Genomic DNA, 26760 nt, shown 5'->3' on the forward strand with positions numbered 1-26760 from the left:
ACAGAAAATTAACAAGGACATTCAGGATTTGAACTAAGCTCTGGACCAAGTGGACCTAATAGACATCTACAGAACTCTCCACCCCAAATCAACAGAATACACATTCTTCTCGGCACCACACCGCACTTATTCTAAAATTGACCACATAATTGGAAGTAAAACAGTCCTCAGCAAATGCAAAAGAATGGAAATCATAACAAATAGTCTCTCAGGCCACAGTGCAATCAAATTAGAACTCAGGATTAAGAAACTCACTCTAAACTGCACAACTAAATGGAGACTGAACAACTTGTTCCTGAATGACTAATGGGTAAACAACAAAATGAAGGCAGAAATAAATAAGTTCTTTGAAACCAATGAGAATAAAGACACAGCATTCCCAAATCTCTGGGACACAGCTAACGCAGTGTTTAGAGGGAAATTTATAGCACTAAATGCCCACAGGAGAAAGCGGGAAAGATCTAAAATCGACACCCTAACATCACAATTAGAATAACTGGAAAAGCAAGAGCAAACAAATTCAAAAGCTAGCAGAAGACAAGAAATAACTAAAATGAGAGCAGAACTGAAGGAGACAGAGACATGAAAAACCCTTCAAAAAATCAATGAATCCAGGAGCAGGTTCAGGTTTTTTGAAAAGATCAACAGAATAGATAGACCATTAGCCAGACTAATAAGAAAAGAGAGAAGAATCAAATAGACACAATAAAAAATGATAAAGGGGATATCACCACTGGTCCCACAGAAATACAAACCACCATCAGAGAATACTATAAACACCTCTATGCAAATAAACTAGAAAATCTAGAAGAAATGGATACATTCCTGGACATGCACACCCTCCCAAGACTAAACCAGGAAGATATTGAATCCCTGAATAGACCAATAACAAGTTCAGAAATGAAGGCAGCAATTAATAGCCTACCAACCAACCAAAGCCCAGGACCAGATGGATTCACAGCCGAATTCTACCAGAGGTATAAAGAGAAGCTGGTACCATTCCTTCCAAAACTATCCCAAAAAATAGAAAAAGAGGGACTCCTCCCTAATTCATTTTGTGACACCAACATCAACCTGATACCAAAACCTGGCAGAGACAACACAAAAAAAGAAAATTTCAGACCAATATTCCTGATGAACATTGATGCAAAAATTCTCAATAAAATACTGAGAAACTGAATCCAGCAGCACATCAAAAAGCTTATCCACCATGATCAAGTGGGCTTCATCCCTGGGATGCAAGGCTGCTTCAACATATGCAAATCAATAAATGTAATCCATTACATAAACAGAACCAATAACAAAAATCACATGATTATCTCAACAGATGCAGAAAAGGCCTTCGAAAAAATTCAACAGCCCTTCTTGCTAAAAACTCCCAATAAACTAGGTATCAGTGGAATGTATCTCAAAATAATAAAAGCTGTTTATGACAAACCCATAGCCAATATCACACTGAATGGGCAAAAGCTGGAAGCATTCTCTTTGAAAGCCGGCACAAGACAAGGATGCCCTCTCTCACCACTCCTATTCAACATAGTATTGGAAGTTCAGGCCAGGACAGTCAGGCAAGAGAAAGAAATAAACCGTATTCAAAGAGGAAGAGGGGATGTCAAATTGTCTCTTTTTGCAGATGACATGATTGTATATTTAGAAAACCTCATCGTCTCAGCCCAAAATCTCCTTAAGCTAATAAGCAACTTCAGCAAAGTCTCAGGATACAAAATCAATGTGCACAAAACACAAGCATTCCTATATACCAATAACAGAAAGCCAAATCATGAGTGAACTCCCATTCACAATTGCTACAAAGAGAATAAAATACTTAAGAATACAATTTACAAGGGATGTGAAGGAGCTCTTCAAGAAGAACTACAAACCACTGCTTAAGATATTAAGAGAGGACACAAGCAAATGGAAAAACATTCCATGCCTGTGGGTAGGAAGAATCAATATCATGAAAACGGCCATACTGCCCAAAGTAATTTATAGATTCAATGCTATCCCCATCAAGCTACCACTGACTTTCATCACAGAATTAGAGAAAACTTTAAATTTCATATGGAACCAAAAAATAGGTTGCATAGCCAACACATTCCTAAGCAAAAAGAACAAAGCTGGAGGCATCATGCTACCTGACTTCAAACTATACTACAAGGCTACTGTAACCAAAACAGCATGGTACTGGTACCAAAACAGAGATATAGACCAATGGGACAGAAAAGAGGTCTCAGAAATAATGACACACATCTACAACAATCTGACCTTTGACAAACCTGACAAAAACAAGCAATGGGGAAAGGATTCCCTATTTAATAAATGGTGTTGGGAAAACTGGCTACCTATATGCAGAAAACTGAAACTGGATCCCTTCCTTGCACCTTATACAAAAATTAACTCAACATGGATTAAAGACTTAAACATAAGGCCTAAAACCATAAAAACCCTAGAAGAAAACCTAGGCAGTACCACTTAGGATATAGGCAAAGGCAAAGACTTCACGACTAAAACACCAAAAGCAATGGCAACAAAAGTCAAAATTGACAAACAGGATCTAATTAAACTAAAGCGTTTCTGCACAGCAAAAGAAACTATCATTAGAGTGAACAGGCAACCTACAGAATGGGAGAAATTTTTTGCAATCTATCCATCTGACAAAGGGCTAATATTCAGAATCTACAAGGAATTTAAACAAATTTACAAGAAAAAAAAAAAACAACCCCATCGAAAAGTAGGCGAAGGACATGAATAGACACTTCTCAAAAGAAGACATTTATGTGGCCAACAAACATGATAAAAAGCTCATTATCACTGATCATTACAGAAATGCCAATCAAAACCACAATGAGATACCATCTCATGCCAGTTAGAATGTCAATCATTAAAAAGTCAGAAAACAACCAATGCTGGAGAGGACATGGAGAAATAGGAATGCTTTTACTTTGTTGGTGGGAGTGTAAATTAGTTCAACCATTGTGGAAGACAGTGTGGTGATTCCTCAAGGATCTAGAACCAGCAATACCATTTCACCAAGCAATCCCATTACTGGGTATATACCTAAAGTATTATAAATCATTCTACTATAAAGACACATGCACATGTGTGTTTACTGCAGCACTGTTCACAATAGTAGAGACTTGGAACCAACCCAAATGTCTATCAAAGTTAGACTGGAAAAAGGAAATGTGGTACATATACAGCATGGAATACTATGCCGCCACAGAAAAGGATGAGTTCATGTTCTTTGCAGGGACATGGATGAAGCTGGAAACCATCATTCTCAGCAAACTATCACAAGATCAGAAAACCAAACACCACATGTTCTCACTCATAAGTGGAAGTTCAACAATGAGCACACACGGACACAAGGAGGGAAACATCACACACCAGGGCCTGTTGGGATGTGGCAGGCTAGGGGAGGGACAGCATTAGGAGAAATACCTAATGTAGGTGATGGGTTGATGGGTGCAGCAAACCACCATGGCACGTGTATACCTTGTAACAAACCTGCATGTTCTTCACATGTATCCCAGAACTTAAAGTATATTTTTTTAAAAATTTAAAAAAAAACAAACTTGATTGTTGCTATTGTGAATTATCCTGACTATAAAGAAACTATCATAGGGTCGGATGCAGGCTTATTGAAGATGGCAGAGGGTACACAGCATGGCTTTTTCTATTGTTTCTGTTTTTCTAAAAAAACATAAGAAATTATGATCATAAAACTTTATGATTACTTCAGGATCATATAGGTGTAAAAGTAATTTGAGTCATCCCCTGAGAGTGGCAAGACCTTCAAGACAAGGCTAGTTAGCAGGGAAAAGCAGTACCCTCCTTGCCTCTCAACTCATACCAGCTGAAAAAGAAAGTGCCTTTAGAGCTTTTAAAGCCTAAGAACAAATGGCTGGAGGCCTGAGCAGGCCAAAGTCTGACACTTTTGCATAGTAAGGCCTCAAAGTCTAGTTTCCCACCCTTTGACACTAAGAAAGTGAAGGTTCTCTTGAGATTACAAAAGAAACCCAAGTTTGCTAATATCGTAATTAATAAATTTGCATTAGGTGAGTAATAATATATTTACCCTGTACCAAGGTATTAGCTAATGAAAATAATTCTTTCTTGCTCTATTCCACCTTGATTTAACTAAAAACATTGTCGTTTGTTTAAATAATTGATATGGTTATATATATATTAGGGTAAAGCATAATGGGCCAGAAACTGTGCTATCCTGGTTACTTTTAGTTATTGGTGATTGAGAAATAAACAAGAGGTATAAACATTTCCAGTGGCATCTGTCTAAACTGTAGATGGAATGCCTAGAAGGTTAAATTGGGCTTCTATAGGACTAGCTGGCCTGGGCATTCCAAGCCCACTGAGTTTTTATAATCTAGTAGTGACAACTCTCTTACCAGCAGGGCTTCTGGGTAATACAGATTCAAGTCTTGTTAATTCTGATGATTTATCTTTGTGTTCATTGATGGTTGGTGAATTCTCCATGGACTGTGGTCTTGCAGCTAAAACTTCTGAATGAGAATGGAGCCCATTAATTGGAAAAGAACCAGAAGTCACTAGCTGATGTGTTTCACTTTTTGATACATTTGGGCTTGAGGCTGATTGATGAAAAAGCAAAGACCTTCCGTATTGAGAAGGCTTAGGGTCACTCTGAAACTCTTCTGTGTCCCCTGCATCTTCTGTTCCATTTTTCAACCTGTCAGATTCTAAAACACTAAATTCTCCTACTTCCCGGCCACGGATTAGCCCAGGACTCTGTGGAAGCTCATCCTTCACTGCAGAGAATCTCACATGCTTTAATGGCTCCAGGGAGTTTGGGGAAGTGCTGTCTTCTAAAGAATGCTCCTTCTCAGAAATTCTCTCATGGATGGTTAGGCCAGGTGACACAATTTTGCTTTTGGGTTCAAAGTTGTGATTATAACGAAGGGTTTCTGAGTCTGTGCTACTGGAACTGGAGTTGCGCTTGAGGATCCCTCTCGGAGCCCCTCTCGCTTTCAGGGAGTCTGTCCTTTGTCTAGGAAAAGACTGGTTATCATCTTTGTTTAAATCAGTTGATTTGTAGATCATCTTCCTGGCTTTGGGGATTGGAGCTTTGATTTGGGACCCATTTGAAAGGCCTGGCACAGTCTGCTTTGATTTCTCTAACTTTTGGATTGAAGTATCTGTGATAGTTGACTTTTCTTTTGACTCTGACAATTCATCTGAAAATTAAAACACAGTAAGTGATATATCATATGGAGAGTAATACATAATTTAAAATACCTGTCATAAACTTAACCTACACTTAGTAAAACTATTAAAATATTAAAGACAGTAAAGTAGGTAGCATAAGTACAGGCCTAATGTGAAAAGCCTTTAAAAATTCATGTATTGGAGCACAGAGGACTTTTAAGGCACTGAAACTACTCTATGATACTACAATGGTGGCCACACACTATTACACATTTGTCAAAACCCACAGAATGTACAACGCTAAGAGTGAATGCTGACGTAAACGATGTACTTTGGGTGACAGTGATGTCTCAGTGTGGTTCATCAGTTGTAACAAATGCACCATTCTCATGGGGAATGTTGATAATGAAGGAGGTTATGCCTGTGTAGGGAGAGGGTGTACATGGAAAATGTCTGTATCTTTTGCTCAATATTGTGAACCTAAAACTGCTCTAAAAAATAACATCTATTTGAAAAATCATGTATAAACTTCATTGCCCTGTACATTTAAGATTACTGTGCTTTTTACGGTTTGTGATATTTTATACCCAATACAGAAAGTATTTTTAGGAATGAAAAGAAAATTTCTCAAAAGAGGCTTAAAGAAAAACATAGAAGTCACTTAAATTCACCTGCAGAAATCAGAAAAGGAAATTCAATTAAAATAAAAATAAAACCCCATTACCTAAAACAAAATTTATTTTTGTCAAAAAGTTAAAAACAGGCCAAGCGCAGTGGTTCACACCTGTAATCCCAGCACATTGGGAAGCCAAGATGGGTGGATCACTTGAGTCCAGGAGTTTGAGACCAGCCTGGCCAAAAGGGTAAAACCTCATCTCTACTAAAAATACAAAAATTAGGCAGGCATGATAGTGCAAGCCTGTAGTCCCAGCTACTCAGGAGGCTGAGGCACAAGAAGCCCTTGAACCCGGGAGGCAGAGGTTGCAGTGAGCGGAGATTGCACCACTGCACTCCAGCCTGGGCAACAGAGTGGGACTCCATTGCCAAAAAAAAAAAAAAAAAAAAAAGTTAAAAACAAACATCTAATATGTTCCAGTGATTTTTTTTCTACAAAATATTTTATGTAATACAAAACATGCCCAATGGAAAGTATATTAATATTCAAACATGCTAGTTGAAAACCCCAACTCTACTGTTCATTAATTTTCTACCCCTAACCACTCTTTAATGCTTGTGGAATCTTCTTCAAGTTGCTTTTGAGGAGATTTGAAATGTTTAGCATTTCCTTTTAATGGTATGTAAAAATGATAATATTCCATAGCAGGCTGACTTACATCAATGAAGCCACAAACATGATCAAATGCTGGTGGGCTGCTGGGCTGAGAATTACAGATTAGAGGATCATAACATTGTCAACAGGATTTTTCTTCTCGAGGCAAGCCCTTTTAAACAGAACTTTGTGGGCACACAGTAGGCGTCCAAAAAATACTGTTAAGTGGAAGACTGAATGTCTTGGGTCAAAAAAATCTCCCAATTTACTGATGAGGGAATCCAAGACACGATGGAGGTCACATAACAAGTCGCAGCTCTGAGACTGGAATGTGTGAGCTATCAGTTTCTAAAATTTCTGCTTCCTCTCCCTCAGGAAGGAAACCAACAAGCATAGTAAAATAAGAAAACCATCAGGACTTTTCACTTTCTCTTGGAAGTTATTTGAGTGAAAAGAACTCTGAGAATTTCCCTTTGTCCACAGATAACAAGATAAAAATATCAAGTTCATAAAAATAATACTTACCCCCTTTTGAAGTCTGAAATAAACCAGTTCTTCCATTTTTTGACTGTTCATTTTTAGTTTGTTGTGACGAGTGACTTTCTGGCAACTTGGAGCTATTAAATGGATTCTTCCTCTGCTGGGGACAAATATTGTTTATTAAACTTATTTTAAATGTCATGACAGCAACTCAGTGTTGGCAAATGCCTATTATCTTCAATTTTGATAGTTTTATCCCATAAACTCCATTATTTGGCATGTTTGAAAAACAGTTGTCCTGATTAATCTGCTTAGCACAGAATTACCACATATGCCATATAAAAATTATATAAAATATATGCAAACCCAGAGTCCTACAAAGTTAGCTCAGAATCAGGCACTTAAATCAAAAGCCCACATTTTACAGGTGAAAAAACTTGGCCCTGGATATAGCAAAGACCAGATCAAGGTCAAAGGAAACTTGGGTCTGTAATCAGGTCAGAGTCCCACCAGTGCTGCTTCTACCATGCCAGACTCTCAGTCTGCTAGATCACAGCTGTACAAAATACAACTGTAACTGTAATTGACCTTTCCTAAAGATTTTGAAGACATTTTAGGTATCTTGAAGTGCTTCACAGTCATTATTATTATTGTCAATTCTAATGATAAAAATGGTATCAATAGAGGTTTTAAAAATTAATATAGGACTCAATAACAATGTTTACTGTCTACAGTTTTATAAATTAGCAATTCTCTCCCAGAAGCAGATCTCTAACAGGGATTTAGGAAGCTATGCGTAGGAATATAGGAATAAGGACTGACATGGAATTAACAAGCCTTATTCCAAATGCTAAAAATCAGCAGCAGCACCAAATAGCTTTAGACTTTTTACCCTCTAGGGCAAGAAATCTGGGTCTTCAGCAATGCAGTGACCAATCCACTTTTTCCACCGTGAGAGTGACTTCTTAAACTGAATAGTAAAAATTACCTGTGTTTGGTACCAAAAAACTGTTCTACAAAATTCTCTTTGTGGTGCTTTGACACAATGAGGAAAAATGGCATTCCTAACAAATAGAGATTTTCAAAATCTGGGCTCAATCTACCTTCTCTGGAGACACATTTGGTTTCTTTGTATTTTCCTGGGACATATCAATCACAGTGGAAGCTGGATTTACCACACTGGAACTGCAAAAGAAACAATAATTCAGAGAATAAAACCTCACCTTTTGAGGAATCATAAATTACGCCTCTGAAGAGGAAAGCTATCAGCAGGCTAGGAGAAGAAGCTGGTACGGAGGAATAAGAAGGATTCTCTAGAGAATGATTCCCTATCCCAGGGACAGGACAGCGCCAGAGTGAGGGTAAGGCAAGAGTGAGTGGACACAAGTGAGGTGGGCAGGCTCCCTCCAGAACCACCACGCCCTTGGCTATTGAGTGAAAAGAGCCAAAGATGGTCATGGAGGCCCTGGCTGTGGAGAGGAACAACCTGCTCAGACTTCCTGCTCCAGTGGCCTTGCCTCAGGCACAGGAGGTGAAGTCGCTATTGGCTGAAGCCTTCGTGTCCTGTTACACCACCAGTTCTCTCAGTGGCATCACAGAGTCAGGAGCTGGGAAAATACCTTAGTTTGTGGAGGCTGGGGGAAGATTCCTGCTTTTCCCCACGAAGCAAGGAACCAAAGTCCTGGAGAGGAGAGGAGCAATTTGCCCCCAAGGCCACAGAACCTCAACCAAGATTATTGTCACTAAAACCATGGGCTAGATGTTCCTGCAGCCTCATTTCTTTTCTTTATCTCTGTACTTCAATTGCTATTTTTACACAATTACTCCCAAGGAAAGGCTGAGCTCTTGAGGAAGTCATTCTTCCTTTCATTACTCTCCTCATTGTTCCAGAAAGGCATTATAGCAGATGAGCAGAAGGATATAAAATACAACCTGATTACATAGAGGCAAGAAAGGGGGAAACAGAGGATGGGAGGGAAAGGGGAGGGAACAGAATAGGAATGTATAATGGAGCCAGAATTAAGGCTAATAGACACATTACAGGAGTCCTCCATTCCTGTAATAGGTGTGCACAAACTTGAATCAAGCTATCTAGCAACAGAAGTGAAAAAAGAAACCTAGTCACTGATATAATTCAGTCTCTATGCAATAAAAACAACCAATAGCTCAGAACCAGAAAGCAATTTCTATTGAGTGTCATTTTTAGAAGCCAGTGGATGATATGAGGAACAACATCCCTATCGCCGATGCTATGCTCAGTTTCTCAGAGTGTTCTGCATAATCTTCCTTAGTAAATAAAGCAGTCACATAATCAGAAGACCTGAGTCAAGTGCTGATGGTTGGGGGTCTCTATGGCACACCCATTTTTTCCCACCATCTTACTCCATTCCCCTTCCCACTCACCAAGCCCAAAGGATAAGCAAAATGTCTATATCCTTCTCCCTCTGCTCCCTGGAATTCCAGTTCCTGTGCCTCCAGGCCACCAGCCTCAACAGCCCATATTGCATATCAGTCCCTACCTCCTAGAGATGAGGTCTCTCCCTTACTGAGCTGTATCTAGCTATGTATTTCATGTTTACTATGTAACCTCTTCCGTGTATACATATCTTACCTCGCGTAGTAAAGTGGGAGATCCCTCAAGAGTATCTCAAACATCTTTCTATCCCCTGCAGTGCCTTGCACAGTGCCTGGTACATAACTGGTGAATGGCTAAATAAATGAAGGCCAATTGAGCCAGTGCCAGGAGAAGTAGCCACAGATAGTAGGCAGGAGGCTGGCTTTTTTTTTTTTTTTAATCCACAATATTTGCCAAACTACAGTGAGGCAGATTATTTAGGTATTAAACAAAATGCCTGTTTGTGCTATTCAGAAAGAAAAAGAGAGGAAGAAACAAAACAGTCAGAACACATAGTCAGACACTAAAATACTAGAAACACACAGGATATATTGGGTTACCTTGTGGTTGGGATAGGGACAAATTGGGATGAGGGTGAGACACTCAGTTAAAGTTTACAGTCTGCTTAACAGGAAAAAGTTCAAACAAGAGTCTTATTGCCTCAAATTTTGTCTGAAAATGCAGCTACTTCCTAGTAGCTTTGTTTCTCTCAAGGGATACTATAATATTTTGCTTGTCTGTCTTTTATTGGGCAATTAGTACCGCAATCATCTTATTCTCAATTGATCTTTGCATCATCTCTATGAGTTATCTATCATTTTATCTATCATTCTCTCCATCTCACTTATGAAAAAACTAAGGTTCACAGAGGTTAAGTAACCTGCTTGATGTCACAAAATTGGGAAAAGAGAGCTGGGGATTTGAACTCAGGTGTGTCTGACTCCAAAGACAATCATGGTAATGGTTAGGCTATACTGCCTCTGGTTTCTTGCATTAAAGCAGTGGTTTGTGGCAACAGGACTGGAGGCAAGTCTGGGTGATTCTTCCCTCCTGGGGACTCCCACATCTGTCTCTTCTTTTCTACCTCTACTGACACCTCCTTTATTTGTGTCAAGCCTATTGGCCTGACATCTGGCTTCCTGACTCCCAAGTTCCACTCTCCTAAACCATTCTACATTCTACCACTATGCTGGGATGGTCCAAAATGCAACTTTAATGGTGTCTTTCTTCTGTTCCTTACCTTTGCAGGATCCTCAAGACCTGTGGAATGAAGTCTGAACTCCTCAGCAAGGTACTGGAGACCATCCACCATCTGCCCCAATACACTTTCCTATTCTTCCTTTCTATTGACCCTTCATGCCAAACAAAATGGTCAATCTACTTACTGCCTGAGAAACTCACCTGACTTTGCTATTTCCACTTAACCTGTTCCCCAGTCCCTCCTTGTAAGTGTTTTCTTTTTGCTTTCTTTGTCTACCCAAATTGTCCCTATCCTCTTCATGTGCAGTCCAAATCTTACCTCTTGTATCAACCAGGCTAGGAGTATATGTCTCTCTTGCCTCAGTTATTGCAGCACATTTTATTGGCACTTTGAATTAGGAATTTCCTTTCTTCCTGGCACTATTTGCTATCATTTGGTCATATTTTCATAAATAGGTGCATTATTTTTCCTAAGAGAATACAGAATAGAGCCAGATACTGTGTCTTCTGTTTCTTAGAATTCCTCTCAGAGGGTAGTAGACTGTGTCCTGAATATAAAAGATACTCAATACATTCCACATGATAAGATTTTTAAACTATGAAGCAAGCCAAATTCCACACCCTGTGTTCTGTAACTTTCTTCCCTCAGGCACTCTTCAAAAAAGGACCTGCAACATTAGAAGCAGCACTAAGACAGAATTAGTTTACTTTGTTAAGGGTGCCCCTCCTAAAAGCATCTTCATTCTAATACAAGTCTTTGAAATCTTAACTAAAAAGAATAAATAACATCAGGTACTGTGGAAGGGCCACTGGGGGAAGAAGTTTTACAGCTGTCTTAAAATTATACCACACAGGCAGCTGCCTGCTATATCCAGCCACAAAGTGCTTCTATGCACGTGCAGCCAGTCATTCTCTCTAAAACAGTTAAAAATAATAGCAGATATGCCTTTTTCTGAGGTTTTCTTTTTTGGTTTAAATGTTGTTTACAGAACCAGAAACAAATTCTCCAAGTGTTGTTGACTTGTTTTTTTGTTGTTTTAATCTCTCTCTTTGTACTGTGAGTTCCTTGAGGGCTCAAGCTGTGTCTCATCCCCAGCACCCAGAACTGTGCTGGATGTGTTGGCACTTAATGAAGCATGAACAAATGAGCAAACAAATGAAGAGACGGCTCAGGGATGGAGTGAGGGAAGCAAATTAGAAAATATCTTATGTGAAGCCCTTCAAGTCAGTATTTCTTTAAGTAAAATATTATTTGTGAGTATACACAGTTCTCCAGTGTTCCCACAGTTCAGGCTACAGAGTTATCGAACACAGATATAAAAGCATGAGGCATTTTTACGTCACTGTGAAACTATTCTTACTTCATGAGTAAATCTGAGATATGAGTAAATGATATGAGTAAATCTGAGATCTTATAGGATTAAGAAGAATTATTTTAAGAGCTCAATATAAATGACTTTGTAGGCCAGGCCTCCAAGAAATGAAATCTTCACATTACTAGATTTGCTGTCAATCCCAGGAAAAAGTATCAGATGCATTATCTCAGATTGACTCATCTCTACCCTGCCTTTGGGAGCAAGCTAGGTACCTTACACTCATCTTAATACTAGGGGTAAATGCAATAGCTAATCCTTCTGGGAGAGGGAAATTAATATCTACTAAAGACTTTCAGGAAAAAGAGCATTGTGCTGGAAAACTAAGAGCTAAAGATGTGCCTGTAATTGATTGGTTCTTTTCAACAGAGGGTAAGAAGGAGACTGGTGTCAGAAGCACAGGCAATGAAGCCTAAGGCACAGGCAATGAAGCACAAAGACTTACCAAATAGTGTTTTAATTCTACCAAAAACAAAGTTAGGTGGAAATGCATAGTTTTGCTTGCAAGGAAATTTATCATTTTCTTGCCATTTTACAGGTAAGTGCCCAGAAGAAAGCCTGTCAATGCCATGGACTGAAATACCACAGTGAAGGGTTTATCTTGTTCTCCCTGAACTCATTTGGGAGACATTCTCTAGAGATGTTTGATTACTAGACATTACAAACCTGTGCAGCAGCCAAGCGCCCTTACAAGCCAAGGAGGAGGTGTGGCCACACAGAGGTTTATAGGCTACCTCCTGCTGTCTAGTTCTCCATCTTGAATGCTCTTCTGTCACAGCTATGCAAATCTGAGACGGCCCTCAAATTCTCCTCTATTTTTCTATAATCTCCAGGGCTCATGGGGACACTTCTGAAGTGAGAGCTTCTTAGTAAAACCAGAACAGGCCTACTTTGATAGTCAGGAAACATTACATCTCATTTATGGACAGGGTTCTGACCTTCATGGGATGAGTCTTCATTCTGTACTCCCCACCTAGGCTCAGCCATGTCCTGTGGATTACTGTGTACATATTCAACAGTTATTTTCTGTTGTTGGGGGCGCACAATGTGCTATCAGCATATGGTTCATGGACCAGTGCCCATCCATGAACTGTTTGTCACTGGTTCATAATGAGATAAGTACAGAAATGGAGGCTATATGCTGAAGAGCTATTTATAGCAAACATGATCAATGGGCTTATCTTTGCATGCCACTGTTGTTTTCTGTATTTCATTTTTCTAGTATTCATTCTCATTATATTTTACAAAAGATATCAATCTGTGATTATTAGAAATAAAAACTTTAAAATGAAACAAAACTAGTCCTTTACTACAAAGGGTTTATGAAGTGCTGGTCCAACCAACAATGCCCACCTGAAAAGTCTGTAACCAGAACTAGAAATGTGAGCATTCAGCGTTTTCCTTTTGCTACTCCAGAACAAGCCTTATTTTCTTCTCCTCTGCTCATAAACCTCTCTGCTTCCTTGTGCTCCAGGTGCAAACAAAGGTGAGTTCAGAAAGAATGCAGGCAGCCGCCAATGCTTGACTACACACTGGGTATCCACAGTGTTTTACTTCTTCATGTGTGAAGTAAAATTCTGTGACCCCACAGAATTGTGCCCACAACAGAAAGAAAGATGTTGCAACAGAGCATATTAGCAAAACTCCAGAAACTACAATAACCAGCCTATTACCTTACACTCCCCAACTTCTGACTCCTGGCTAAGAAAATATTGACAGGTACTGAGTCATTCTATTAAAGTTCACTTAGTCTAAAAGTACAGGCCCCAAAATACACTTAACACACCCAGTTCACAAAGGTTAAAGTATAGGTAAGAAACATTGCAGGAACTTGATACTGAGTAAGGTAGTAGTTTCTAATATTGAAAGAAGGAAGTAAAAAATAGCTCATTCTAACTTTCTGGATAATTACCACCCATAGCATGTGTTACAGGATTGGCCTTTAATGAGCAAAGCATCCTGAATATGTCTAACATCTTTATTCTTGCCTTCTCAACCATACTTCATCCATGTAATAATAACAATTTTCATGCCACGGGAAAATGGCCAATTTTCTTTCTTCCTGAGAAATGCTGAGTGATTCCCATGCCCTGTTTCATTCAATCTCACTATATCCTGGTGAGGCAATTCTGTTCTGATTTACAGATGAGACCTGAAAGACTTGCCTGAAGTCACACAGGAATGCAGAAAATAATGGAGATGCTAATCTTGAATGCTATGTTACTAGCCTCAAGTTGAGGAAGAGTGGAAGAATACCCACCAGCCCTATGGTTCATGAAGAAAAAGTTAGGCTATGAGGGCAATGGCACCTCTGTCCCTCAGGCCCATTAAGATAGAATAAGTTCCTAGAAGGATGGAAAGTCTGACCCAGATAAAATGGGGCAATGAGCTATTTGTCTCTGATGCTCCCAAATCATCTCCTTTCCCCTTCTGTGGCACCTGCTCCCTCCTCACTCAGTCGGTCAGTGTTCTAGTGCTCCCCAGTCCTCATCAAAGCCAACTCTTAAGAGCATCTCTCAGCTCCTTGGTGGTAAATATAAATAACTATGTTCTCTCTCTTTGGGTTTCTTTAACATGGTAATATTTTAGGTCTCATATTTCTTTATGAAGGAAGGCCTTCATTCCATTAGAGAGACTATAGGCAGGTGGCAAGTAGGGAGTCACCCAGGGGAACAGAATAGTGTGTCCTTCGCACTCTTTCCTGGGCTTCCTGAAATATCTTGTATGTAGGCAAGAGCTCATGCTTCCATTTCTTGAGCACTTATTACATGCTAATGGCCTGCACAGGGAATTCTATATTCACTAGCTAATTAAATTCTCAGTAATTCTTCTAGCAAACTATCAATATTATTATTCCCATTTTAAAGCTGAAGAAATAAAAGTCCAAGGAGTTAAGTCAGTACTACTGCAAGGTCACATTATCAATTAGTGACTACTATTAAGGTGTTTTATCCCCAGCCAAGATGTACAGATACAAAAGAAAATTACAAATAGTTCCAGAGAGGAAACAGTGCAGCCTGCCATTCACGGGAAACAAAATGATCCCCTTTCCAAATGGGAAACAGATAAATAAAGGGTAACCTTAGAGTACCCATAGAGTCAGTATTCCAATATCCACGTGACATATCTTTACTAATATTTGACTTTAAAATTCCTATTGGTACTTATATCATATACCCTCCCTGACACCTATAAACTATGCTAGAAATATCTCCATTCTCAGGTGTTTCAGCCTTGGACCCTGATTCAGTGACATCCCACCAGTAAATTCATCAACTTCATCCCAGTTAGAGATTCCAAATTGAACTAACTTAATTAAGGAGCTACAGATAAAAGGCAACTGCCCCTCTCACTAAAGGGTAACAACTATGCCCTCAAGGAACAGACACCAATGAGAATATCCTTAAATATCTAAAAACAAATCATTATGGCTCAAAAGGTTTATAGCAAAGTAATCCCACAATTGGCTGCATCTCAGCAAGGATGTACAAATGTATATTTTGATTGGTCAGATAACAACATGCAGGAAAAATACCAAAAAACCCCAAGACTATAATATTGAAGATAGTCTATATCCTTAAGAGGCATTTACTGAGTATCTATCATGGCAGGTATTCTACATACCTTATCATTAATTCTTACCATAGCTTTTCAGGTATACATTATTGTTCCTAGCCATAGTTAACAGTATAGACTCAGAAAGCTTAAATGTCTTGCCCATAGTCAAATGGCTAATAAATGGCAGATTCAGGAATTGAATTCACATCTGTCTAGTTCTTGTGCTTGAGTTTCTTCCATTGCACTAGGCTGTTACAATCTGATCATAATTTATCTTTTCCCTGAAATGACTTATTCCCCAAAGTCATTTTGAAGTACCTCTTCATTCTACTCTAAGTAGAAATTCATGGGAGAAATAAAAACAGCTCTTGCTGGTGCTGCAAGAAATCACCACTTAACATTTTTATTTTATTTAAGATGTAGATTTGTTAGAAATTCTGGAAGCTGAGAAAGAGTATTACTTGGGCTTTGTCTGCATTGGGGCCCAGAATTCTCTTATACACTGCCCCTCCCCCTTGCCTATAACCCCAATCTGGCATTTGTACTCATAGACTGCCATTCTGCCCATGTGACACCCCAGGCCATGAAAGCCACATGCAGCAGCTCTCCCCAGAAGCTTTGCCTTACCTCGGGCTTGCTGGTGCTGCATCTTCTTCTGGCTCTTCTACAACGCCAGCCAGCTCTGGAGGAAGTAAAGCATCTTTGTTGACATTATTCACCCAGCTTTCCTTTGTCCCATTTGCTCTGTCTTTACTCTGCTCAGCTGAAACAGGAAACAATAAAGACAGGAAGGTTATCTCTCACCTCCAGGACCTACAACTCTCTTATCACCTCTTATCAGTGAAGGTTTGAACCTGAACCTCAGGCCTTCCCAGTGCCAAGGCAATCACTGGATCTAAGCAGTTGATCAGAATTACATCTAAGAGAGAAGTCAATAAATTCCCACATTCAATTTCCCCAAGCAGAGTCTCCTGAGAGAATGAGCATACCTTTAAATGTGGGATTAACTCCAGAGACCATTAAAGCAAAATTCTGACTGCCTCTAGGTTAATCTGAACTGAGTTGGGGTCAGGTCTAAATGTGCATGGCCAGGGGATGCTCAGGGCAGGAAGTCCTCAGTGGGATAGAAGCACCATCATTATCAAGCATTTACTGAATAGCTACAATGTGTTCAAATATCCTGTATGTGCTCTAAGATACAAGGGGGAACAAATGATTATGGTCTAGGAATGTCTTCCTCCACTGCCTTCTCCTCCTCCCCACAGTCTCTACAAATCCAAAATTACATACTCTTCAATCCCAGCTCAGATGTCAGAGCCCCCATAAAAATTCTGTGCTCCCGCTTCAGAAAATAACCTCTTTTGCCTCTGAACATCCAGCACTCTTTACCTGAACATCTCTGATAATTAGCATCAACTGAATGATAACTACCAAGCACTGTGCTGAGTTCTTTGCATGCATTATTCTATGAGGTGAAAGCTATTTTCCAAGTATACAGATTTGAAAATTGAGAATCAAAAATTTCAAGAAACTTGCCTAAGGTCACAGAGCCAGTAAGTGCCCAATATACTTTCATCAATAATAAGGGTGAAGCAGTGCTGGAGCTTCCAATTTCTAAATACCCACATTCCAGGACAGTATCCCCCCACAGGTCCTATTACACGTAAGTCTAGTTTCTTCCTCTGCAAAATGGGGTCCCCTGGTACTAACCAGTACCCCTCAAGATTTCTGAAGGTCTGGATGATTTTGAAAAGCAAGAGGGCTGCAAACAATGCACTGTACATACTAAGCAGTCAGTCCTTATCTGCAAGGAGTATGGCACTAATTCAGAAATACTTTGAAATCCTGGCTCTGCCATTTGCCAATTATGTGATCTCAGGCAAGTTACTTAACTTCTCTGAGCTTCATATGTCCCATGTATAGAATGGGGGAAATAATGCCTACCTTACAGGATTACTGCAACAATCAGAAATAATAGAGATTAAATGCCTATTGTATATTAGATGCTCAAAAGGTGATAGCTATTTTCCTTATTGAGTATAAGGTAGACTTTGACAAGGCTTTACATGGACTAAGCCAGAGTTAGAGAGAAGGCAACCAGTAAGTATTTAATGAACTCAACAGAATTTAAAACAAGCCCTCAAAATATTGCCTTCGCCAGGCATGGTGGCTTATGTCTTTAATCGCAGCACTTTGGGAGGGTCAGGCAGGAAGACTGCTTGAGGCCAGTAGTTGGAGACCAGCCTGGCCAAAATAGTAAGACTCTATTAAAAAAAAAAAAAAGACATAAAAATAGTGCCATGACATAAGGAATATGCACTATCATAGTAACCCCCCTGGCCACAGAAACCATGCTACAAGCCCATCTGGGATGGGATGCTGGCTGCCTTTGCCACTTTTAAATGGGCATTGCCATGATAGTATAAATCCCATCAATTCAGTTGATGGGTGGAGAAGTAAAGATTTCCCCCCAAACCTTTAGGCTAAAGTGGGTTTTTGGTTGGTTGGCATTTTTATTTCCCCCTCTTTTGACTTTCACTTTTAAATGTTACTATTGCAGGCCACAGGCATGGCAGGCAATGAGCAGGTGAAGAACCAATGGAAAAGTGTTTTAAAACTCCTGTATGAGCTAACAGGCTTTTGAATGTATCACTGTGGTCCACAGAGAAGGCTGAAGTAGGTAGCAAGGAGATGCTGCGTCAGCTACTACAGCCTCAAAACAAAGTTGATGTTTCTCTCGACTTTAAAATTATTTCTATGCAGCTTAATTTATTTTTGTTTAATCATATAAATAAGAAGGTTTTTCCATTTAAAAAAAATGCCTTTACAGTCTCTTAAATAATATACTTGGTTAATTAAGAAAGTACTACCATATGTTAAGATCACTGAACAGAGAGGCTGATATCTTTTTGTCTAAGCCCTTCACTTTACTCGGAAGATTCTGAATCTTCAGAGTTAAAAGCCAAAGAAGAGGTGGTAGATCCCTTACATGCCCCAGTTATCTATGCTACTGTAATTCAACAGGGCACCTAAAGGGCTTCCTATGTTCCTCTACACCACACTGAGTCAGTTAGCTCTGCCCTCATCCATCCAAATCCAAGGCAAGGGAATTTTAAAGTGGAGGGCCACGTATTACGAAAAGCGTTCATCCAAATGATTTCCATCAGCAGATTTCTGACACCATTCCCTTCTCCCAGCTCTTTCTTCCCAAACGAACGCTGGTTGTAAATGCACTAGCCAAGTCAACTTACCTGCTACCTGGGGCCTCTTCTTTCTCATAGATGCTCTGATGATATCTGCACCATGGATTTTGTCTCTGTGCCTTTTTGCCTTGGCTTCATAAAACCATTGGCCACTCATATTCTTCAGCTGCTGGTCATCCTTAATTTTTTCAGGCAAATGTCTACAAAAGGAAAAGAGCTTTAGTTTGCTGAGAACCCACAGTAAATAAATGAGCTCATTGTGACACTGCATAAATACATGTGTAAACATACAGCTAAAATGAAGCTTTAATATTTCAGATGATCCCAAAAACTTCCCAGATGACTAATGCAGGTATGTTCGCCTTTGAAAAGCCAGAAAACACAAGGCCAACATTTTTTCAAATAAAGGTTTAATCCATGACTCCCATATGATGCCTGAAATTTCTCAAGAGCAGATTCACTTTCTGCCTGCATTCTTCAGTGTCTGCTGTTCAAATGCAAATACCCCAGGGAGGGATAATACGTTAGGCTTCCCTAAGCCTTGGTTTCCTTATCCATAAAAAAGCATTAATAATAGTAACCTTTGGACTTTAAAATTGGGGTTTCTATGAGGTTTAACTAAGTGAATTCATGCAATAGCTCTCTGCACCTCCCTGTCACCTCATAAACACTGGATGGGGTAGTCATTAGCTCATCAGTCCTTTCCATTTTGCATGATATGAGTTTATCAGAGACTTTCCTGGAAGCCTGTGGAGGAGGGGTGGTACCTCTTATGCTTATTGTTAGGGGAAGGAACCTTAAAAAAGCTGCTGGAATCAGGGAAGACCAAAAATTGAGGAGGAGTGTGTACAGGCAAGTTCCATTTGTGCAGATACTGCATTTAAGAGTTTCACAATTATTCATGCTTACTGAAAAACTAAAACCTAAAGAACAAACAAGATAGTCTGCCCTCCTAAAACTTCCCTAAAAACTTTGTTCTAATTGACAGGTCTTAACCTCTCCACCTCTCTATCCATCTCAATAAAATAAAAACATCACAAAATCTCTCTTGTTTATAGAGATGTACTTAGAATGAAGTAGAATAAAAGCTGTAAGGGAACACCATACTCTTGGAAGATAATGTGCTACATAAATCCAAGAGAGTTTTAAGATAGTCATTCAAACTAATATGCACTCTTCCTCAATTAGCAAATCAAAGTGTTTCAGGCAGAGAATGTGAATGGGCCAAGGTGGTAGCAGCGCTGCATGTAAGGGCTGCACACAGGCACACCTAGGAGTGGGAAAAAGAGGGGGAGCAGTTATCCCAGGTCTAGCAAGAATGTCTCCTCTCTCCCAAGCGTGCCTGGAGAATGTCCTTCCACCCAGAGTAAACTCTTACAGGAACTTCCTCTCCTTGTCATGACAGCCCATCTACAAACCATGAGAGGGAGAGCGTCATCACTTCATAGTTCTCAGTCAGCAATGAGATCATGGTTTTTATTAAATGTTCCTAATGGTTTGACACTGCCTAAGGTTTTCAGCAGAGCAAACAACTGCTGGACTGTTGGTGAACCTTTGCTTTCTCCTCCCAAAAGGACCAAGTTTGAGTTCAGTTCCAGAATGGAGAAGTTCTTCTACTTCTCCCCGGTCAGTGAGTTCCTGGGGGCAGGGTCTGTATTCAATACATCTTTGCTTAGTGTCTTGGAAAATAGGGTGTATTTATTCAGTTCTTGAAGAGTGGAGGAGTATCAGATGAGGCTCCTGACCACCTAAAAAGGCTTCAGGTTACCTTTTCAGATTCATTTTTCCAGCACTCATGCCCATACCCCACTTGCCAGCATGCTCGGCTTCTTACTATTCTCCAATGCTCTTCTGTGACCTCTGTAGATGACAGAGGCAGGAAGTTGTGGCAGAAAGACTCTGGGTTTTCAAGGCTCCCCAAATTACATCCAAATCTCAGTTCCGACCCTTTCTAGATGGGATCTTGGGCAGTTTACCGAACTCCTCTAAGCTTCAGTCTCCTTGTTTTTAAGGATCAGGGAAAATAAGACCTACCCTCCAGGACTTCTGATGATTGAGATGTTTAACTGAAAGTACTTAGTACTGCCTAGATCTTGGTACAAGGCCAATTAATGTGAAGTTTCATGGGATGTCTTTCCCTCACTTCTCTGTCCAGCCCGTTGCTCCTCATCCTTCAGATTCAGCTCAAACACTGCCTCACTGGGAAGCCTTCCCTAACACAGGAGGGCACAGTTATTACAGTTTCTCCTTTTCCATGCTGCCACAGCACCTCCACTTCAGCCCTTACTATATCACATTCCAATGATCTGTTTGCACATCTGTTGTACTCACTAATCTGTGGACTTTGCAAATTCCTTGAAGGTGAGGACTATGTCTTAATCACCTTTGTAATGCCAGCACCTAGCACAGAGCCTGGAACGGAGCTGATACCCAATAACTATCTGTTGAGTGAATAAATCAAAGAATAAATAAATGCTCAGCAGCCATCCTGTCTGAGTCAGGCAAGAGATCAAGAAGATCCTGTCACCGCTGAGATTAAGTGAACCTTAGATCCTGTCACAACGATGGTGTCTCCTCCTGATGCAGCAGAACATGCTCATCTCTCATCAGAACAGGAAAAAACATCATGAAATGTGGTGTCGGTCAGCACTCTTGTTGAAGGAGGCCACAAACCCTTATAGCAGAACAACACCCAATTTCTTTTCATAAGATTGTTTATTTTTGTTTTTCAACTAAAATGTACTTTGTGGGGATTCTTGTGCAACTCTTGATCTGTTCCTGCCTAAATGACTGTCTATAAACCCATGATCAATGCACAATGAGCACAGGTTGTGTGTCAACTCCCTGAAACACATGGCCCCTACAAAGGCTGGTAGTCATTATAGTAAGGAAAGGGCTTCTGGCTCACTTGTTTTAAAGTGGCAAAAGAATAGGAAACTCTTTCAAATGTAGTTAAGTGCCACTTACATATTTCCTAACATGACTGTCACTACTAGGTTTAATAATCAACTTCTCTTTCTATCTTAGTCACTAGTAATATTTCGTAGAGAAATCCATACGTATAACATCAAAGTTTAAGTTTTGTAAAGATGTAGATCATTTTTAAAATCCCACTATCTAGTGCTGCTGTTAAAATCTTCTTGTTTTTGGCCGGGCACGGTGGCTCACACCTGTAATCCCAGCACTTTGGGAGGCCGAGGCAGGCGGATCACAAGGTCAGGAGATCGAGACCATCCTGGTTAATGGTGAAACCCCATCTCAACGAAAAACTTCAAAAAATTAGCCAGGTGCAGTGGTGGGCGCCTGTAGTCCCAGCTACTCGGGAGGCTGAGGCAGGAGAATGGCGTGAACCCGGGAGGCAGAGCTTGCAGTGAGCTGAGATCGCACCACTGCACTCCAGCCTGGGAGACAGAGCGAGACTCCGTCTCAAAAGAAAAAAAAAAATATTTCTCGTTTTCCAGCCCATGTTCATCTCTCATTTTTTCTGAACTCTAATTACAACAATCAAATGAGCATTTGATTCTCTAATTATTGTACCATCTAGATGAAGAGAGGAAGGGGTAAGTTTCTTGGGACTGACATTCATCCTTTACCATCCTCTCCACACACACACGTTATGTTTAGCAGAGAGTTAAGCAGAGAGAAGATGCTCAGTAAACACCGGTGGGCAGGTGGGCAGAAGTGAGGGCTGAAGAAGAGCACTCAATCCAGAAAGTACACTGGCCTGCTGGCCTCCCAGGCAGGATGTCCTGGTCATTCTCTCATTCATTCTCCCATTCCTTCAGCTAGCACACAGTATCTGCTTTGTGCTGAACCACACGTCTGACACTTAACATGCCTCTTATCATTTCATCCTTACAATTTCACCATGTTGTTCAAAGAATTTCACCCATTGCAAAAGATGGCTATTTTACCTCTTCTGTATGCTAAAAGCCATATCTAAGCCCTGTATGTTTATTTGTTCACTGACTCATTAATTCCCATACCAGTCATCTGCTTGGAATTGGACATTAAAAATTCTATCTACAGCCCTAACTGCCAATGTCAGCTCCTTTTCATGCCAAGAGTGTGAGCACTTACAAAGGAAAGGCAGAAGAGCAGAAATGCCCTCTGGGCTGGATTCAACACCTTTGCCCTCAGCCTACCCCTTTACTCCTTGTGCTCACTTATGTACACCTCAGCTTCCAGCTACTCAACAGAACTAGGCAAAGCTTGAATATCATCTGCAGGACCTGGTTGATGGTATCTAGTCAACTGTGGACAGCTGCTGGCCAGATAGGTTGACTGGTCCATTCTCCAGCCTTTCTTTTTTCATCTTGCCCAGTATATTCTTAGATAGTTAAAAAGGGCCTCACTTTCTAGATAAAATGATAGCGGCCCAGAGAAGTTAAGAGGCTTGCCCAAGGTCACACAGAGCTGGCAGCAGAAGCCAGCCTGACTGCCAGCCAACACACTTTCTACTACCCAGTCCTGGTACGATTTCGGTTTCTAAGATGGCTGTCACACTTCACTTTCTCCCAAGGAACTCAATCTTTGATGAAGAATCTGAAAACCAACATGTGGAAAACAAACTGCAAAACTTCCTTACAGTGGAAAACAAGAAATACACATCTTTTACATGACATATCATAGGTCTCCACAGTCTGCTGAGAGGCAGCACAGTGTAAGGAAAGTGCACAGGCTTTGACGTTGGATCAGCAAGGCTTCAATCCTGCAGGGCACTTACCCTCTTCAACCCTATCTCCTCATCTGTTAAGTGGATTCAGCTATACTGTTTTGAAGATGAAACAGGAAAATCTATGTGAAGATCCATGTACAGTCCCTGACAAATATTGGTTCCTTTCCCCTTTGCTTTGACAGAAAAACACCATGAGAGGTCCTGGAAATTAGTTCTTCAATGACAACTGCCTTCATTAAAAAAAGAGAGAGAGAAAAAAACAACTAAGTCTAAGGAGGCAGCTGAAAATCATAAGATGTGGTGGCGGTTGAGATCGTATCTACTGCAAAAACATCCATCGCCGTAGATGTGGTTGTGTGTATGTGGGGGTGGGGGATGCAGTGCTGGTGGTGGTGTACAGACAGACATGAGCAGCAATTTCCTGCTGGCAGTGTGATGCAAAGCACAGGAAATGCCACCTTTTGAGTATGTGATTTTCAAACCATAAAAGACTAAAATTACATATGTGTATGTATGATTATGTTTCCTTAAAGGTGGGGCAGGGCAGCAAGAGAGAAAACACAGGACAGGGGTGGAAGAGAGAGAAAGAATCCACCCTAATGTCTCCTTCACTGCTGGTCTGTGAAATGTCTCCACGTCGGAGCTAGGGAAGCAGGCTGTGTAGCGATACATGGTAATAACTGGGTCCAGTACTTGTGGCTACAGGTAGTGGAGCAGCATAAAAGACGGTGTGGTAGCAACAGTGATCTGGAACCGTTATCGTCTCAGCTGTACCCCAGAGATACCCCAGTGACTATTTCCTTGGGTACAAGTCCATGTTCTGCCATGAACAGACCAAGTGATTTAGGAACTGGATATGTCTCTGTGCAACACTCATTTTTCCTATCCATGAAATCAAGATGGGAGGTAACAAAACCTTTTCTTTAATTAGCTGGATGTGGTAGTACACACATGTGGTTTTAGCTACTTGGGAGAAAGGAGGATCATTTGAGCCCAGGAGTTCAAGGCTGCAGTGAGCTATGATTGCCTCCCTGTACTCCAGCCTGGGTGATGCAGAGAAAATCCTTTTTAAAAAAAATAAAAAATAAATAAAAAGAGATAGGAAGTAACATATAAACTAAATCATCTCCAAAGTATCTTGAATGAGCTTAGTTGTGAACAAGTCAAAGCACTGGATATATTAGGAATGGCAATATTTCCATTTGAATGCCAGATCTCATCTAGAGCCATACTAAAAAAGATTCTAAAGTGATATCTGATCTTGTGGGCAACAGTGGTGTATCCATTAGTGATGTCCTCGTGGCCACAGGAGAGTTATACTCCAAAGTCTATAAAACATTAGTATTTAAAAGAAAATTCTGAATTTTAGTAATAAATTGGCCTTTCTAATGATGTTTTGATTGGGCTGATGTAATTATATAATGTGTTTCTAAGCTGAATAACACCTAGGAGGACTGGGGCATTGTAAAGTCATGTTAGGGAAACAAAATTGAGATTTTAAATTTGCAACTGATAATCCATTCAATGGATAAAGGTCATTAGATAGTAAATTCCTTGAGAGCTGGGGCCATGTTTTCAATCACCCTAGAATTCTCTTCATATCATTGTCCAGAGCAGTTCCTTGTACTTAACAGGTGCTCAATTAAGTTCTACTACATTAAATGATTAAGAGTTTTAGGAGTAATTTCCTTCTAAGGAATCAGTCTACTAACTAGAATCTCCTGTCCCTGTCTGGAGGTATAGGTAGAGTGGTGTGAATAAAGGAATTAAAATGAACTATCACATATTATGTGCCAGGAAGATTAAAAATTATTTTTAATTTAATTGACAAATAATAATTGTATATATTCATGAGGAAACAGTGATGTTTTGATATATATAACACATAGTGATCAGGTCACTGTAATTTTGTATCTTTTACCAAATCTCTCCCTATCTCTCACTTCCTAAAAATTATTTTACTTAATCCTGACTTTAATCTTTCGAATTTAAATGTAGTATTATGATCATGCCCACTCTGAGTTGAGGCTCAGAGGGGTTAAATAACTTGCCCAGTGAAACACAGTTCATTAGTGGTAGGAATGAGATGCAAACGCATGTCAGTTTCATCTCCAGTTTCATGCAGCAGAGTTATTTGTGTCATGATCAAACCCTTGCTGTTCCTTTCTGAAAGAATAACAATGATGAGCAGAATAAAGCAGAGGGAAAAGCACTGGTCCAACAGCTTTTCTCATCACAGCTTTGGCACTGACTTGCTGTGTGGCCCTGGGCAAGTCATTTACCCTTTCTGGGCTTTATCTTCTTTTTCAGTAAAATGACTGATATGGAACAACAACAACAAAAAAAAAAAAAACTTTCAGAGTTATTAGGCTATAACTCTGGTGGAAGAGGCAAAGACAAACAGCAATGGAATGGAAAAGGCACTGACAAACAAAAGCCCGCAGAGTAACATTTTCAGCGATCCAGTTCTGGTCCACCATCCCAGGAGCAGAATAACCTCCAAATCATCCCCACACGTCCCTTCAGGCCTAAAGCAAAGAGATGGTCAGGCTATGAGTTGGGTCTTTTTCAAGGTCAACAAGCCATAGGTCTGCCATCTATCTGTGCACTGTCACTGCTCCCCAGCTCCAGGGTCCTGAAACTGCCCATGGCCAAGCCTACATGAGTGCCTGGTGCCTAACTAGAAAGTCTATTGGGAAAGTGATGGTAGGTAGGGTTTGACTCACACCAGGATTTTCACCAATCCAAGCCTTCTTCCTGTCATTTATACACAAAAGCAAAACACAAAGGCAGCACCAATGGCAGCTGCTGGGGCACCTTCAGAAACAACAGACAGAAGGAGTGTCTGCAACACCAATACTAGGAAGGGACTCACACCATTTTCGCTGAAGTTGTAGATTGGCTGATGCCAGAAGGTACACACTCACACCCCTTACAAGGCCCAGTTTCAGGCAGAACTTTGCATTTTTTTAGGATATTTTCATCAACCAATGCAAGTGCCCAAGAAACACCTTCACTCTATTCATACAGAATCAGAACTACAGGCAAGACTCAGCAGTTTGGAATCCCAGGTGCCAGGAAAAGATAGAAGGGAGGGAGGGAATGAAAGGAGGCTTTCTCCTTGTAAGCTGACTATCTAGAGGGGGAGAATTGCAGACCATAAATAACACCTCCTGAGCAGAAGGAATCAAAGGTACTCGCACCTCTCCAAAATGCACGGGCCCACACCCTGAGGTGGAAAGAGGGAGTCGGTGCAGTCCCAGCTCTACTGTTTTCTAAGTCCTCTCCCCATCTTTTCTTTTGAGAGGATAAAGGAAATTCCATTTCTCCTTATGCTCAAAGAATCAATGTTTTCTCTATGCTCCCCTACCTCCTGCCTTTACTCCTAAATGGGTACAATAGTCACTGCTTAGACAAATGTC

At 40.3% G+C, this 26760-nt stretch overlaps 1 protein-coding gene across 9 annotated transcripts in view; it reads right to left on the reverse strand.

The window, feature by feature from the left end:
- The window catches only part of SYTL2 (synaptotagmin like 2), a 120240-nt gene that overhangs the window by 34852 nt on the left and 58628 nt on the right, over positions 1-26760 (reverse strand). For 6 of the 9 annotated variants that reach the window (XR_003306677.1, XM_023209261.2, XM_023209265.2 and 3 more), the window contains exons 3-7: positions 18709-18860; positions 16085-16220; positions 8035-8116; positions 6977-7091; positions 4407-5210 (exon numbers count right to left, since the gene is read on the reverse strand). Coding sequence is in view for 8 of the 9 variants with exons in the window: in XM_023209261.2 (XP_023065029.2) it covers positions 4407-5210; positions 6977-7091; positions 8035-8116; positions 16085-16220; positions 18709-18860 (1289 nt within the window). In the remaining variant the exon portion in view is untranslated. The remainder of the gene's footprint in view (positions 1-4406; positions 5211-6976; positions 7092-8034; positions 8117-16084; positions 16221-18708; positions 18861-26760) is intronic. The other 3 variants (XM_023209262.2, XM_023209260.2, XM_023209256.2) reach the window with 1 other exon arrangement.

Source organism: Piliocolobus tephrosceles, chromosome 13 (genome assembly GCF_002776525.5).
Source record: "Piliocolobus tephrosceles isolate RC106 chromosome 13, ASM277652v3, whole genome shotgun sequence".
Lineage (NCBI taxonomy): Eukaryota > Metazoa > Chordata > Mammalia > Primates > Cercopithecidae > Piliocolobus > Piliocolobus tephrosceles.